Genomic DNA, 13,059 nt, shown 5'->3' with positions numbered 1-13,059 from the left:
AATAATAACATCAGTTACACAAGGTAATACAATAAACAAGGAGTACGATCAATCATTGTTTATTATTCATATGATTCAGAGGGGCTACATCCTTTATGTGTTTCTAACTGGTAAATCACATTTTGATTGATTTTCACAATCAGTTGTTGTTTCTTTTCCGTATGGCCCGGTGATACCACCTTTTTCAACGTAATATTGGGACTTTGTTAATAACTTTACAATAGTACAATCATTTTACTGCTTTTTTCCTAATATAATTTATTTTTATTCTCATAATAGTATGACATGTCTCCCACACAAACATACAACTTTATTTCAACATTATTTAATCATGGGTTTAATTACATTTTCTGACTGTTCATTTTCTGACAATTTCTGTATATGGCTATAATAGACATATTGGCTAAAACAAAGACATGATGTGGCAAACAACAAAATGAGAACTCAGGTTAGCTAAAAACAAAGTGTCACACATTCAATCTTCACAGTCACCGCTATCTAAAAACACATTATGGCAAGTTAGTTTGGTCCGTTTAGGTGCACATTATTAAGTCCAAGCAACTGACTCCATGGGATCGGAGGTCTTCCACTTCACCGTTTACAGTTTACAGTCTGAATCTGTAAGGAAAATCAAACAATGACTGGATCATGTGCAAAAATGTATACTTCATCACTTGTTTAGCATGATTAATTGGTTCCACACCTGAATGCCATAAGTGAAATTCTGGGAAGTAGGATTCAATATTAATAAATGGAACATTTTCATAGTTTGAGCATAGAAAAATGTTGAAGGTTTGTGACTTTCTAAATATAATCTTTACCATTATTAGAGACATGTAGACATTAAATAATGCCCTTGTAGTAACCATTACACTCCTGTCATTCTTTGTTGACAACTGTAATCACTGCAGAGGGGCTGCACGGTTGTCGAGTGGTTAGCTAAGAGACCTGAGTTCAATCCCACCCTCGGCCATCTCTGTGTGGAGTTTGCATGTTCTCCCCGTGCATGCGTGTTTTTTCTCTGGGTACTGCGGTTTCCTCCCACATTCCGAAAACATGCTAGGTTAATTGGCGACTCCAAATTGTCCACAGGTATTAATGTGAGTGTGCTTGTTTGTCTATATGTGCCCTATGATTGGCTGGTGACCAGTCCAGGTGATAGGGGCATCATGGGGTACCCTCGTGAGGATAAGCGGTATAAAATGAATGAATGAATGGAACAACCATGAAATCTAGCGGGAGCTTACATTTGAGCCTCTTCATTTCCACACAAACATCCTGATAAACAGTGGCTAGCAGATCCTCCTTTGACTTGAGTCCATCCAGAAACACTGCCACACAAACAGGTGTTAAGATGCCACACAAATAGATAAGAACATGTTTCAAGGATAAATACCAATTCCCGTGGCCGTGCCCTCAATCTCCTGGCGGTTCTTCAGGTACATGGGCCACACGTGTCCATCAAAGTAGCCTGGAGGATCAGGCGGTTTGTACACCCTCAAACTGTGCAAGCAGTGAATGTTTAAATGTGAAAAGTTACATCAAATAACGGATGAAAAAAGGACTGAGTCTCACCTTCGTCTCTCCTTGCAGGTGTCATAAGGTATTTCCAGGAAGTACCTTTTATCCATGAGCTCATTCAATGCTCTGCAAACAAAATTATATTTATTATATAGTATATCAAACGTGAGTACACACGACGATAATGGAAAGCAATGAAGCATGGAGTCAAATTGCATGCTGAATATGACAAATTCATACAGGCTGTCAGATCTGCACTAATATTAAAAGTCCTCTCAGCCTCTCATGTACCACCTGACAGTACACCACGTCCCTCCAGGGGGCACCACCTCACTATTTAAGAAGCACTGCAGTACAGCAACAAATACAGAAGTTTTATTTAGTCATTAAAATTAGGTTATCTATTACAAGATGCAAAAAGGTGTTACATTTTTACATTTAAATGTAAAAAAAGAGAAAAAACAGGCAATTGGTCCTCAAAGACGCTAAACAATAATTAAAATGTTTGTGTTTATTGTATCGATTTTCACAAGTTGGTGTGTTCACTTTCTATAATCACTGTACACAATCAATGCAGCAGTACAGTCATGATTGGTGTCCTTGCTTACCTGTGATTGAATATGAGGAAGCCTTCCACTATCAGCACAAACACATCGTCTTGTGACAATGGTATCGTCTTCTCTGGAGCCGGATCTACTTTCTTAACGACGGTCTCGGGATCTCTTTGCCAGGCGTCAACCTCGCTCATCATGATGTCCATGTGGAGGGCGTCAAGTGCTGGATGACATTACAAGAACATAGTCTGATTATTTTGCGTTGGGCGTTACTGAGATATCATCATACACTGTAGGTATCTGATGTGCTTTCATCAAGCGCATTGTTGAACACACATATTCTTACTGTCATACTGCTTGAAGCCGTTACTGTCCACTGGTACCACCGAATCATCCTGGAGAAAGGCACTATGAGCACGCTTTCATTGTAACACATGTTGATTGAGGAAGAAAAGCATCTTACCTTAAAGCAGGGGTCTCAAACACACGGCCCGCGGGCCAAATGTGGCCCACATGACACTAGTTTGAGGCCCCCGCCTTGATATGAAAGTTTAATGTTAGTGCGGCTCGCTCAAGTTTGATATGGATGCTGTATGGTATCATGTACCCAGAAAAAATTATTACGTTTGATTAATGTTCATGTTAATGGTTAAATAACTGTTAATAGTTATCCTCCCTAGCCGTGTGGAAGTGGTAAGTTTTTGGCTATTTAAGTTTAAAGGAAATAACTTGAAGGCTACCGTTTAGGTCACTAGCTCTCTAGTTTGCGAGTTAGCATGTGTCTCAAGACCCTGCAGTTGCGCAATATGTTGTAAATAAAAAGAGTATAAATGTGACTATAGTTGTGCTTTGTTAATTTTAATCTAAAAAAAATAATTTGTCTACCCACCAAACTATATGTGGTTTCTTAAGTTTTTATTATTTGCCGTTTTATTATTATTATTATATTTATTTATTACTGATTGATTGATTTTCTTTATTCTTGTTTTGTTTATTTATTTTTCAGCTTATTTTGTGTAGAAAAATAAAAAGTAAGATATTTGAGAACAGTGGAATGTTTTATCAGAGCTTTTCTTGAAGAAAATTGGAACCAAAGCGAAGTTTTTTACATTTTTTTTTTTTTTAATAAATGCGTTTTTTTTGTGTTTTTTTTTTGAAAACCTGATGTGGCCCAGTCTCACCCAGACCCAAGCTCCAGTGGCCCCCAAGTAAATTGAGTTCGAGACCCCTGCCTTAAAGAATGAATCCTGTGCAATGATGCAGCTGTTGGGGATCTTCTCCTTTAGACTTTTGGAAAGAGTGGATTTTCCTCCATTGGTCATCCTGAAGGAGAAAAGCACACAACTAATGCAAAAAAAGTCAACACCCTTGTTTAGTTGGTATGCATTCAATCACATGCTTGTCATATGCTGCTTTTCCTTCACTAACACCAACACTTTCAAATAGAAACGTTGGCATGCCTATTTCTTCCATCACCAATAAATATATACAGGAAAACTAGCACTCACACAGACGTCGACACATTCCTACTTACCCACCCACTCCCACAATTAGTGTCTTCATCTCGTCTAAGAAAGTTCGCTCGGGGCGTCAAACATTAGCCCGCTGTGCTAAAGTGCTACATAAAGTACTATATTTTGCACGCATGTATACACTGCAAGAGCTCAGGACTAAGGTATGCAGTGTGAAGTCCATTGACATCGGCACACAGTCATACACTTCCGTCTTTCGACTCTCCTGATTGGCTTACTTGGATGTGACGTCACATTAAGACAGCCTCTGTGCAACTATATGGAGTAATACTAATAAATTTTTCATCACGTCTTTTATGGTTTTTAGCTATATAATATACATTTATATTAGACCTAAATACTATATGTGCAAAATTTTGGTTGTCCCTTTACATATTGAACATAATAACAGCACATTCAGAAGTACATAACTTCAAATCAACAGCGCTGTAAATGATTGTCTTTTAAAGTAAGATCTTTTAAATCTGTGTTTTGGATTGCAAGTGCGCTTAATAGAAAGTAATGACGTTTGCATTATTAATTTGCAGTGGGTCTTGCTCATGCGCAGAGCAACACTTCCGTGTTGCTCGCGGCAGGAGTTCCTACTTCCTCATTGGAGGGGATGAAAACTTAACCGCTGTCAAGCCCAGTGAACTTTTTTTTTCTTTACTTGTGCTTCAAGTGCGTTTAATTCCATTCCACTTTTATACTCGCAAATGTCCAAGCCTCCTCCCAAGCCGGCCAAACCAGGTAAGCTCAACTTTATATGGGCTTTGTTGTTTAGATGTCGCCGAATGTAGGCAAGGTAAGAACACCTTGCTAGCTACAAGCTAGTTATCGCTTTGAGGTTTGTGGGCGGACGATCTTGAAGAGGGAATGCTGCATAGCGATTGTATGTGTTTATTTGATTTTAAAGGAAATTTAAAATATGTTTGGAGACATTGGCAACACCAGGATTAAATTGATTTAATGAGAAACGTGGAAAATGGCCATGATGATATAGCGGTTATGAACAGTCTGCGGGCCTCCCTTATTTCCCTATTTTGCTTGCGTTTGAGGTCAGAGGTCGAAAGGTGACAACAAATCCGAAAAGCCCGTATCATATTTGAATTTTGACCTGCCCTTTATGTTACGTTGATAGTACATATTATAACAATGATGATTTAGCGTACTGGTTTGCTTACTGATATGTATCTCTTGACCACCTGGGAGAATATACGTTTTATAGTTTTGTACGCTGATAGGCTTTCCAGGTTAACGTTTTGACGCAGGCGCATTGGCATAACAGAATGTTAGGTTTGCATTAAAGCAACATGGCGGCGATATGGGGAATTGTTAAAAATAGAACACACAACGTAACAACGTTGTAACAACGTTACAACAAAAACATGGCTGACAACCCTAATAAGATTGTATTTGCTTTGTTTGTGAATTGACAATTTGTCCTGACAAACACACCTCATCAATTTTTGACCGTCTTTGGTCAATTATGTAATTTGATTATTAATAATTATGTACCCCGCCCCTCGCCCGCAGACAGCTGGAATGGGCTTGTAGAAAATGAATGAATGAACTTTTTGAAGGAATCGGTTTACAGTGAGTCAGTAATGAGAATGACTTGCACCCAGTATGTTCAAATCATTATGTGGAGTGTGCATGTTCATGGGTTTTCTTGGAGTACTCTGCCCCCCCCGCCCCCAAACATACACATTTTAGACTAATGTTGTCCATAGGTGTGAATGGTTATTGACCTATTATGTTCCATGTAATCGCTTACCAGTCCAAGGTGTACCCCTTCTCTGGTCTATAACCTGGGAAATTTTAAAAATGAGCGCGCAGCACTTGAATTGTCATTAAAAAGCAACTTTGTTTCAATATATGTAGTAGAATGCCAGTCCACAACAGTGTTAAAAAGTTAAAACTGCAGGGAAAATAGCATGAAGCAGAAGTACCTCAAATATATTTCATAAATATAGCCATTGCCTCATCTGTGATGCATAGTTCTAAAGAGAGATGGTTCAGTTTTTCCGAGCACTGCTCTGTGCATCTTGTTCAGATTGAATCATAAGGTTTACAGAGTCACAGATTTTGGATGGACACTGATGGAAAATGTTCATATGAAGTCATCTGCATGTGGAATTGCCTCGTGTGTGGATTTTCAAGACTTGCTTGTATATTAAAAAGCTGCCATTTGTAATGGTTTTAACGGGTAGTGTGTGTTACAGGGGACATGTCCCAACAGATGGACTTTTAATGATCCATGTGTAGAGAAACTGTAAAAGAGGACTGTGTGTGTGTCTAGTTGTTTAGCTGAGGAATTTACCCTCAAGCCTTTTTAGTAGTTTATTTTGTGGTATTTGCGTAGAAGAGATTTTATTCTCTTTTTGCATCAATCAAATCTATTATTTTATTATCATTGTAAAGGCAGAATCTTTGTATTGCATCTATTGGATATTGCAGCATTTCCTCCCTTGTCCATGGACATGTCAGCACACTGTGTGTATTCAGAGCAACATGACCGGGCTTGTGAAGTGCACAGAGCTGAGTCTTGTGTGATGGCCTAGACTCCCCTCCACCCCCTAGAACACTGCAGCAGTGTCTAGACCAGGGGTCAGCAACCTACGGCTCCAGAGCCGCATGTGGCTCTTCAGCCTCTTTGTTGTGGCTCCCTTTGCAATGCTCAAATATTTGTTTTAACACCCAAATGAGGAAAATATGCATCTTTGTAATTACTTTTGAAAAAAATGGGACTTTCTGTGAGACCGTATACTAGCAAGAGTACTTGATCAACTCCGCTTTTTCTCCTCTGAACTACTTTGATACCCCAAAATTCCCTCCAAATCTGGCAGTCAATCAAAATCTTGGGAGACTCGCAATTTGCTCTGGATGTGAGCATGTTGCTACACATTTCTTGCACGGGGAGAACATGCAAACTCCACACAGAGATAGCCGAGGGTGGGATTGAACTCGGGTCTCCTAGCTGTGAGGTCTGCGCGCTAATCACTCGACCGCTATGCAGCCCCTATATTCTGCTGTTAAATTATGTTTCGCGGCTCCATTCTATTTTTCTTCAGTGAGCGAGGGGGTAAAATGGCTCTTTTGATAGTAAAGGTTGCCGACCCCTGGTCTAGACTAACACACACACAAGACAGGCAACAAGCAAGCCAGCATTCAAAAAGATACAAATAAATTTAAGAGTTATTTCAACTCTAATAATAATTAGATAATCTACGAAGTGGCCTGCACCAACATTGTGCAGATTCCAGCCGTGCAGCCAGCACCCGAGGGCGAGGAGCTGCAGCCAACTCATGCAAGGACCTGCTGACACTGCCTGTATAAACAGCTTTGCATGCTCGCTGCTTTCAAACAAGTGCTGCCGCATTGCATACAGTCTACGTCTACCATTACAAAATGGCCCGTTGAAAAGTATGGATTTCTTCTGTTTGTCATTGTGCAGTCAGCAATTATTTATTGTCTTTCAGGCCAAGTGAAGGTGTTCAGAGCTGAGTACACCTTTGACCCCAGAACGGTAAGAGACACGTTTTGCTCTGTAATGTAGTTTATTAACAGCTTTACATCAGAGTATTTCTCCAGAGTCATCTCCAAATATCTATGTGGTGAAAGAAGTACATAAATAAAATATACTCTAAAAGCGCCAATTATATCTGTGACATTTATTGACCTAAACCACAATCATTGCATGAGAAAGTAGAAAGGAAAAACTAGCACCCATCGTCATTTATTTATGACTATATTGCAACACAGCAGCAACAAAACCAATGTTGTAATCCCTGTCAGTAGCATACTGCTGATCAATTAATTGTAAACAACAGTACAGCAAGTGTAACATGCATGAGATTCACACGGATAAGCTGAGTAGCATGACCAACATTTTAAAGTGCACGCAGAGGTAGATAAAAGCTGCTGGTACTGCATGATACCTGGAATGCAGCTACTGCCATTTTGTGGGGTTAAAAATTATATATATCAGTAGGTTGCCTACAGCCACAGTTACCACTGTTTTTTTGCCCCTGCACTAAATAGAGACCACGATCATTAATTGTACTTATAGATCTCCTACCCAGTGAATATAAGAAAGCTGTTCCCACCTAGTCAGACGAGAGTTGTCCCACCTGTCCAGTCCAGTTGTGATCGATTAAATGCCATGAGCATACAATGACCTGGATGAATGAGAATAGTCACACAATGAGACCTCGGTTAGATGAGAATGAATAACTTTTTTTTGCCGTGTTTTGTTGTGTAACAGAAAAGAATGTTCTGTAATCCCTTGTTTATCGAGGTTAATTGGTTCCAGACCCGATCGTGATAAGTGAATTTCCACAAAGTAGGATTCCTTCTTTATAAATGGAATATTTTTGTTGTTAGAGCATAGAAAACCTGTTCATGACCTTCTCAATATGCTTTTAAATATGATTAGAACCCTCTAGACATCAAATAGCACCCCTATAGTCACCTTTACACTCATGTACTACATACAATACCCCATGTAGTAGACATAATCTGAGAAACTTGTATGCTTCACTGAGCATTACAGTAACATTACTGACGCCGAGAGACAAATATAGAATACTACATGTCACAATTTGAATGCCTTACCAGTATTTTAGTTTGTTCAGCCATTTTTATGCCTGAAAATGTTTAAATTGGGCAAAAATGACATCACATTTGTATAAATATGCACATTTTAAAACGAATAGTAGGCCGTGTTCAACCACAACATAGAGTGATTTAGTTATTTGTAAATTTTTGAAAAACCGTGAAGACACAAAATTGAAACCGCCATGTGGCGGCTGTACAGTGCTTAACTTATTTTCATTCATTCATTCATTTTCTACCGCTTTTCCTCACGAGGGTCGCGGGGGGTGCTGGAGCCTATCCCAGCTGTCTTCGGGCGAGAGGCGGGGTACACCCTGGACTGGTCGCCAGCCAATCACAGGGCACATATAGACAAACAACCATTCACACTCACATTCATACCTATGGACAATTTGGAGTCGCCAATTAACCTAGCATGTTTTTGGAATGTGGGAGGAAACCGTAGTACCCGGAGAAAACCCACGCATGCACGGGGAGAACATGCAAAGTCCACACAGAGATGGCCGAGGGTGGGAATTGAACCCTGGTCTCCTAGCTGTGAGGTCTGCGCACTAACCACCAGACCGCCGTGCCGCCCCCTTAACTTATTTTATTTTATGTAATTAATGACAGGTCCAAAATGATTAATGGTATAACTGAAGCAGCTCCCCGTAAGCAGCTGGTTGAAACATTTAGTTGTGTGTGTTGCAGCCTGACGAACTTTACTTTGAGGAAGGAGACATCCTCTACATCTCTGACACAGTAAGTAAGTAAACCTTTTCATTTCTTGCTGCAAGATGTAAAATTAAAAAAAGGCTTTCCTGTTGTCCTCAGAGTGATTGTAACTGGTGGAAAGGAACATGCAGAGGCAGGACAGGACTTATTCCACGCAACTATGGTCAGTAAAAAGGACAAATCATGGTCGTTCTCATCAGTGCATCTCTAAATAAAACACTTGTCTGGCTTGTTTTTAGTGACGGAACAGGCAGAGTGTATCCACCATCCCATGCACGAAGCTGCCAAACGAGGTGTGACCACTTCTCTCTTCAATTCCGTTTGTGTGTAAGCTGTTAGCAACCGCTCACATATGTATGTGTGTGTATTCGTTCCATCAGGGAATCTTAGCTGGCTGAGGGAATGTGTGGAGAACAAGGTGGGAATCAACGGCTTGGACAAGGCGGGAAATACTGCCCTCTACTGGGGATGTCATGGAGGACATAAAGGTAATCATTTAAAAGCTCCCTTGCCAACAGGAAGCAATATGTAAAGCCGAGGGAATATACATCTGCAAGTTCAAATGTTACATGTGGAGCACCCCAGGTGTCAATACTGGGACCAAACCTGTGCAACTTCAAACAGCTAAAATAATGCATAAAGCTAACAATAACTTCATTCATTCATTTTCAACCGCTTATGCTCACAAGGGTCGCTGGGGGTGCTGGAGCCTATCCCAGCTGTCTTCGGGCGAGAGGCGGGGTACACCCTGGACTGGTCGCCAGCCAATCACAGGGCACATATAGACAAACAACTATTCACACTCACATTCATACCTATGGACAATTTGGAGTCGCCAATTAACCTAGCATGTTTTTGGAATGTGGGAACATGCAAACTCCACACAGAGATGGCCGAGGGCGGAATTGAACTCAGGTCTCTTAGCTGAGAGGCCTGCGCGCTAACCACTTGCAGCCCACTAACAATTACTTATTACCCAAAAATGTTACAACACTTTTCTACAAGAGAGGAGAAATACGACTTCAGGGAAAAACATTACATTTCACTGTAATAACCGTTTTCTTTCTCGAACAGATGTCGTGGAGCTGCTACTCAACCAGCCCAACATCGAGCTCAACCAACAGGTGAGAACAGTAACGACACGAGTCACAATTGAAGCCAAGAAAAAAAATCTGACTATGGAGAGGATTGCATGTTTTTTTTGTTTTTTTTGGTCATAGAATAAGCTTGGGGACACGCCTCTGCATGCTGCCGCCTGGAAGGGTTATTCCGACATTGTGGAGATGTTGCTGAACAAGAGTGAGTATCCACGTCTAGTTTTGCTAATTCTTCAACAATGTAGGGATTTTATTTTTGCGGCGTACAAAACATTATTGATCCCGTCCACTACCACTCTGCTGGGAGATTGATGTAATTCATGTTACATTCCTTTTCAAATACGGCCGTCAATAAGTATTTACTATTTTGTAATTAGTTTTTCAAAACCCCCAATTCTTTTGCACCTTTTCTTCACTGCATGAATTAACCCTGTATGGAAAGGCGCATATAATCATGTATTCATTTCATGATGCCAGGATGATGTTCAGGATGTTACATCTCCTCCTTTTAGATACATCAGAAATACAATTTTAGACACTACAACTCCATTATTGGTGGACAAATAGGGTCTAATTTAAAAAGATTGGTACAGGAGAGATGAGAAAATAAGCGTGTTTTGATTTCAGATGCGCAGACAGACATCAGGAACAACGAGAACAAGCTGGCTGTTGAGATGGCCACCAACGATCTCTGTGCCACACTTCTCAAAAAGAAGCTGGCAAGCAGTAAGTCCAGCTGTCACTAGAGGGCAGCCTTGGTGTTTGAGACAGACGGCCTGGGCCCCGTTTCATGAAGCAGGTTTAGTGAAAACTCTGAGTATGTTAACCATGAAATGAGGGAAACTCTGAGTTTTCCGTTTCACAAAGGGAGGTAAGTCAAACCAGAGACAGAGGAGTAACTCCAGCCTGTTTCACAGAGAGAGGTAACTTAACCTCGGTGTCAGTTACTATGGCAACAGACTCTGTGAACATAACCTGGTCGGGACCGGGGTTTCTTCAATGAACCTCGAGTTTCTTTCTGTCTCCGCCCTCTTACGCTACACACGATGTGATTCATTCATTGTCGCGCGTGTTTAAAGCCAGTTTGGTCGTTTTTCTTCATGGTGTGCTGTGTCGCATTGTTTTTTGAACCATGGCATGTCCGTTTGTAGAAGACCCTGTAGACGAAGAGGCACTACTATTCAGAAGAGAGCTCCGCATTCGTAGGGAAGTTATCCACAGGCCGAGATTGGACACGCTATCATTTCCAGATAATTTTCTTTTCGAACGGTACCGCTTCACTTCACCATCCATCACTTACATCCATAATCTCATCCGTCAGGACATTCAAAACATCACCAACCGTGGACGTCCACTGTCATCCACCCAGATTCTGTGTGTTGCTCTTCGGTTTTTTGCCAACGGAAGTTTTTTATATAATATAGGTGATGCAGAGGTTCCTCCAGGGATCCCCTCTGCGACTGGCCTCCCGACAGTCTGACTCATGGCCAGCTCCTCTGCCTCGGTCAGACGTGGTGGGGGTGGTCCTCCGCCAGTTTTGCAGGCAGATGCCCGCTTTCTGTTGGCTGAGTAGAAGTTAGATGTTGCTTTTCATATGTCTGATTTAACTGTATACAGGCGAGGACATTTATGTGTGTGAAAACAATATTATGTTGGAGATAATGCACACTGAAACAGCCGCTGAATGATATTTAGTGGTAAACATGATTAAAAAGAGGCACCCTGACTGTTATGCTGAGGGCTTCAGCTGCTTCCACGTTCTTTTTTCGCCGGTGGGATTACATCTAAGTGACATAAATTGTAGCTGTAACACCATTCTACTTGTTTGCATCTGTAGCCTAATATTATTGTGATTGCATAAATGTATATAATAAATTTAAACTTACGCATTGACTCGAGCAGTAATCTTCTCCCACGCCGACTCGCGTTCTTTCGCTGCTGCAGCCGTGTTGCTTTTCTTTTTAAAAACGCTTTCAATGTTGCTTTTCTTTTTAAAAACGCTTTCAAATTCGCCGTATGACCGCATTAATATATCCAGTTCCAGAGGACTGAAATATGACGATCTTTTCTTATCACTCGTTGCCATGGTGAATCGAGGGAACGGGGCTCCATTGATGAGGGCTTTTTAAAGTCGTGGTGCACGCGCTTAACTCAAGAGTGAACAAACTCTGTGTTGATTGAACCAAATGAAATCACCTGTTCTGAAACCCGTAACTCGGAGTTTCCTGTCTCAGAGTAGATCAACTCAGAGTTCAGGGTTAGACTCAGAGTTGGTTGAACCTGCTTCGTGAAACGGGGCCCTGTTTGAACACCCCTGAGCATCTTTACCGCTTTTCCCTCAGGTCACACCCGCACGCAAAGCCACGCTGAGGAGTATTTGGATGACGAGGACTCGGACTGAGGAGTCCAGAGGGGTTTTAACACATACTTCAGATGGACTTTGCTGCCTTCGTGTTTTGTTACAGAAACTCTATTTGAATCTTCTGTCTTAATTCCCCCCCTGCTGCATCACAGCAGTGCAAACATTAAAGAAAACTGTCCTTCTGGGACCAAAAGTCACATTCCACCTAGTTGGTGCTGCTAGTGAGTCATGCAGGTAACATTTGCTGCATCCTTTCTTTGATTTATGTGTATCTTTATTAAATAAAATCTAGTCATGAAACATTTCCACTGACCATCTTCCATCACTTTCTGCCTTTAAAAAAAATCATGTAAAATACTTTGATGGCTACTTGGGAGAAACATCTTGCTGCTTTATGACAAATGTTTAGGAAAAAAAGTGCCTTATATATATGTGAAACTGTTTTGTTTGCAGGTGTGACGTGTATTTTCTTTCCATAACTTGACTTGTTCTTTCTACCTGCTTCTATCTGGAATTAAAGAGTTTTAACATAAGACAGTATTTGCTTTTTTTATTTGAGACGGTGTGCAAAAGAATGCAAAACAGTGCCAACACTGAAACAAAAAAGTATAATTGTGAGTGCAACGACGTAATAAAGTTAAAATATTCGAGAAGCAAAATAATTCATGGACAATACTGGAGAA

The 13,059-nt window shown here is 40.8% G+C and overlaps 2 protein-coding genes across 3 annotated transcripts; one reads left to right on the top strand and one right to left on the bottom strand.

Moving 5' to 3' along the window:
* Window positions 1-116: 116 nt before the first annotated feature.
* Window positions 117-3,812, bottom strand: nmrk1 (nicotinamide riboside kinase 1). 2 transcript variants are annotated; one of them, XM_058070847.1, is made up of 8 exons: window positions 3,610-3,812; window positions 3,308-3,398; window positions 2,422-2,470; window positions 2,130-2,298; window positions 1,576-1,647; window positions 1,397-1,503; window positions 1,248-1,331; window positions 118-618 (listed from the first exon to the last, which is right to left on the bottom strand). In XM_058070847.1, the coding sequence occupies exons 1-8, from the start codon at window positions 3,636-3,638 to the stop codon at window positions 599-601; spliced, it is 621 nt and encodes a 206-aa protein (XP_057926830.1). In that variant the 5' UTR covers window positions 3,639-3,812; the 3' UTR covers window positions 118-598. The 2 variants fall into 2 exon arrangements, with proteins under 2 accessions (XP_057926831.1, XP_057926830.1); XM_058070848.1 differs by lacking the exon at window positions 3,610-3,812 and having other exon boundaries at window positions 117-618; window positions 2,412-2,470; window positions 3,308-3,396.
* Window positions 3,813-4,167: 355 nt separating this feature from the next.
* ostf1 (osteoclast stimulating factor 1) lies at window positions 4,168-12,909 on the top strand. The gene is made up of 10 exons (XM_058072070.1): window positions 4,168-4,336; window positions 7,069-7,115; window positions 8,894-8,944; window positions 9,017-9,080; window positions 9,157-9,210; window positions 9,298-9,405; window positions 9,992-10,041; window positions 10,138-10,216; window positions 10,642-10,740; window positions 12,357-12,909. The coding sequence occupies exons 1-10, from the start codon at window positions 4,303-4,305 to the stop codon at window positions 12,413-12,415; spliced, it is 645 nt and encodes a 214-aa protein (XP_057928053.1). The 5' UTR covers window positions 4,168-4,302; the 3' UTR covers window positions 12,416-12,909.
* Window positions 12,910-13,059: the final 150 nt, after the last annotated feature.

The sequence above is a fragment of the Doryrhamphus excisus genome, chromosome 4 (assembly GCF_030265055.1).
Source record: "Doryrhamphus excisus isolate RoL2022-K1 chromosome 4, RoL_Dexc_1.0, whole genome shotgun sequence".
Taxonomy (NCBI): Eukaryota; Metazoa; Chordata; class Actinopteri; order Syngnathiformes; family Syngnathidae; genus Doryrhamphus; species Doryrhamphus excisus.
The sequence above is the reverse complement of the archived record's forward strand: the minus strand, read 5'-3'. Positions and strand labels throughout refer to the sequence as shown.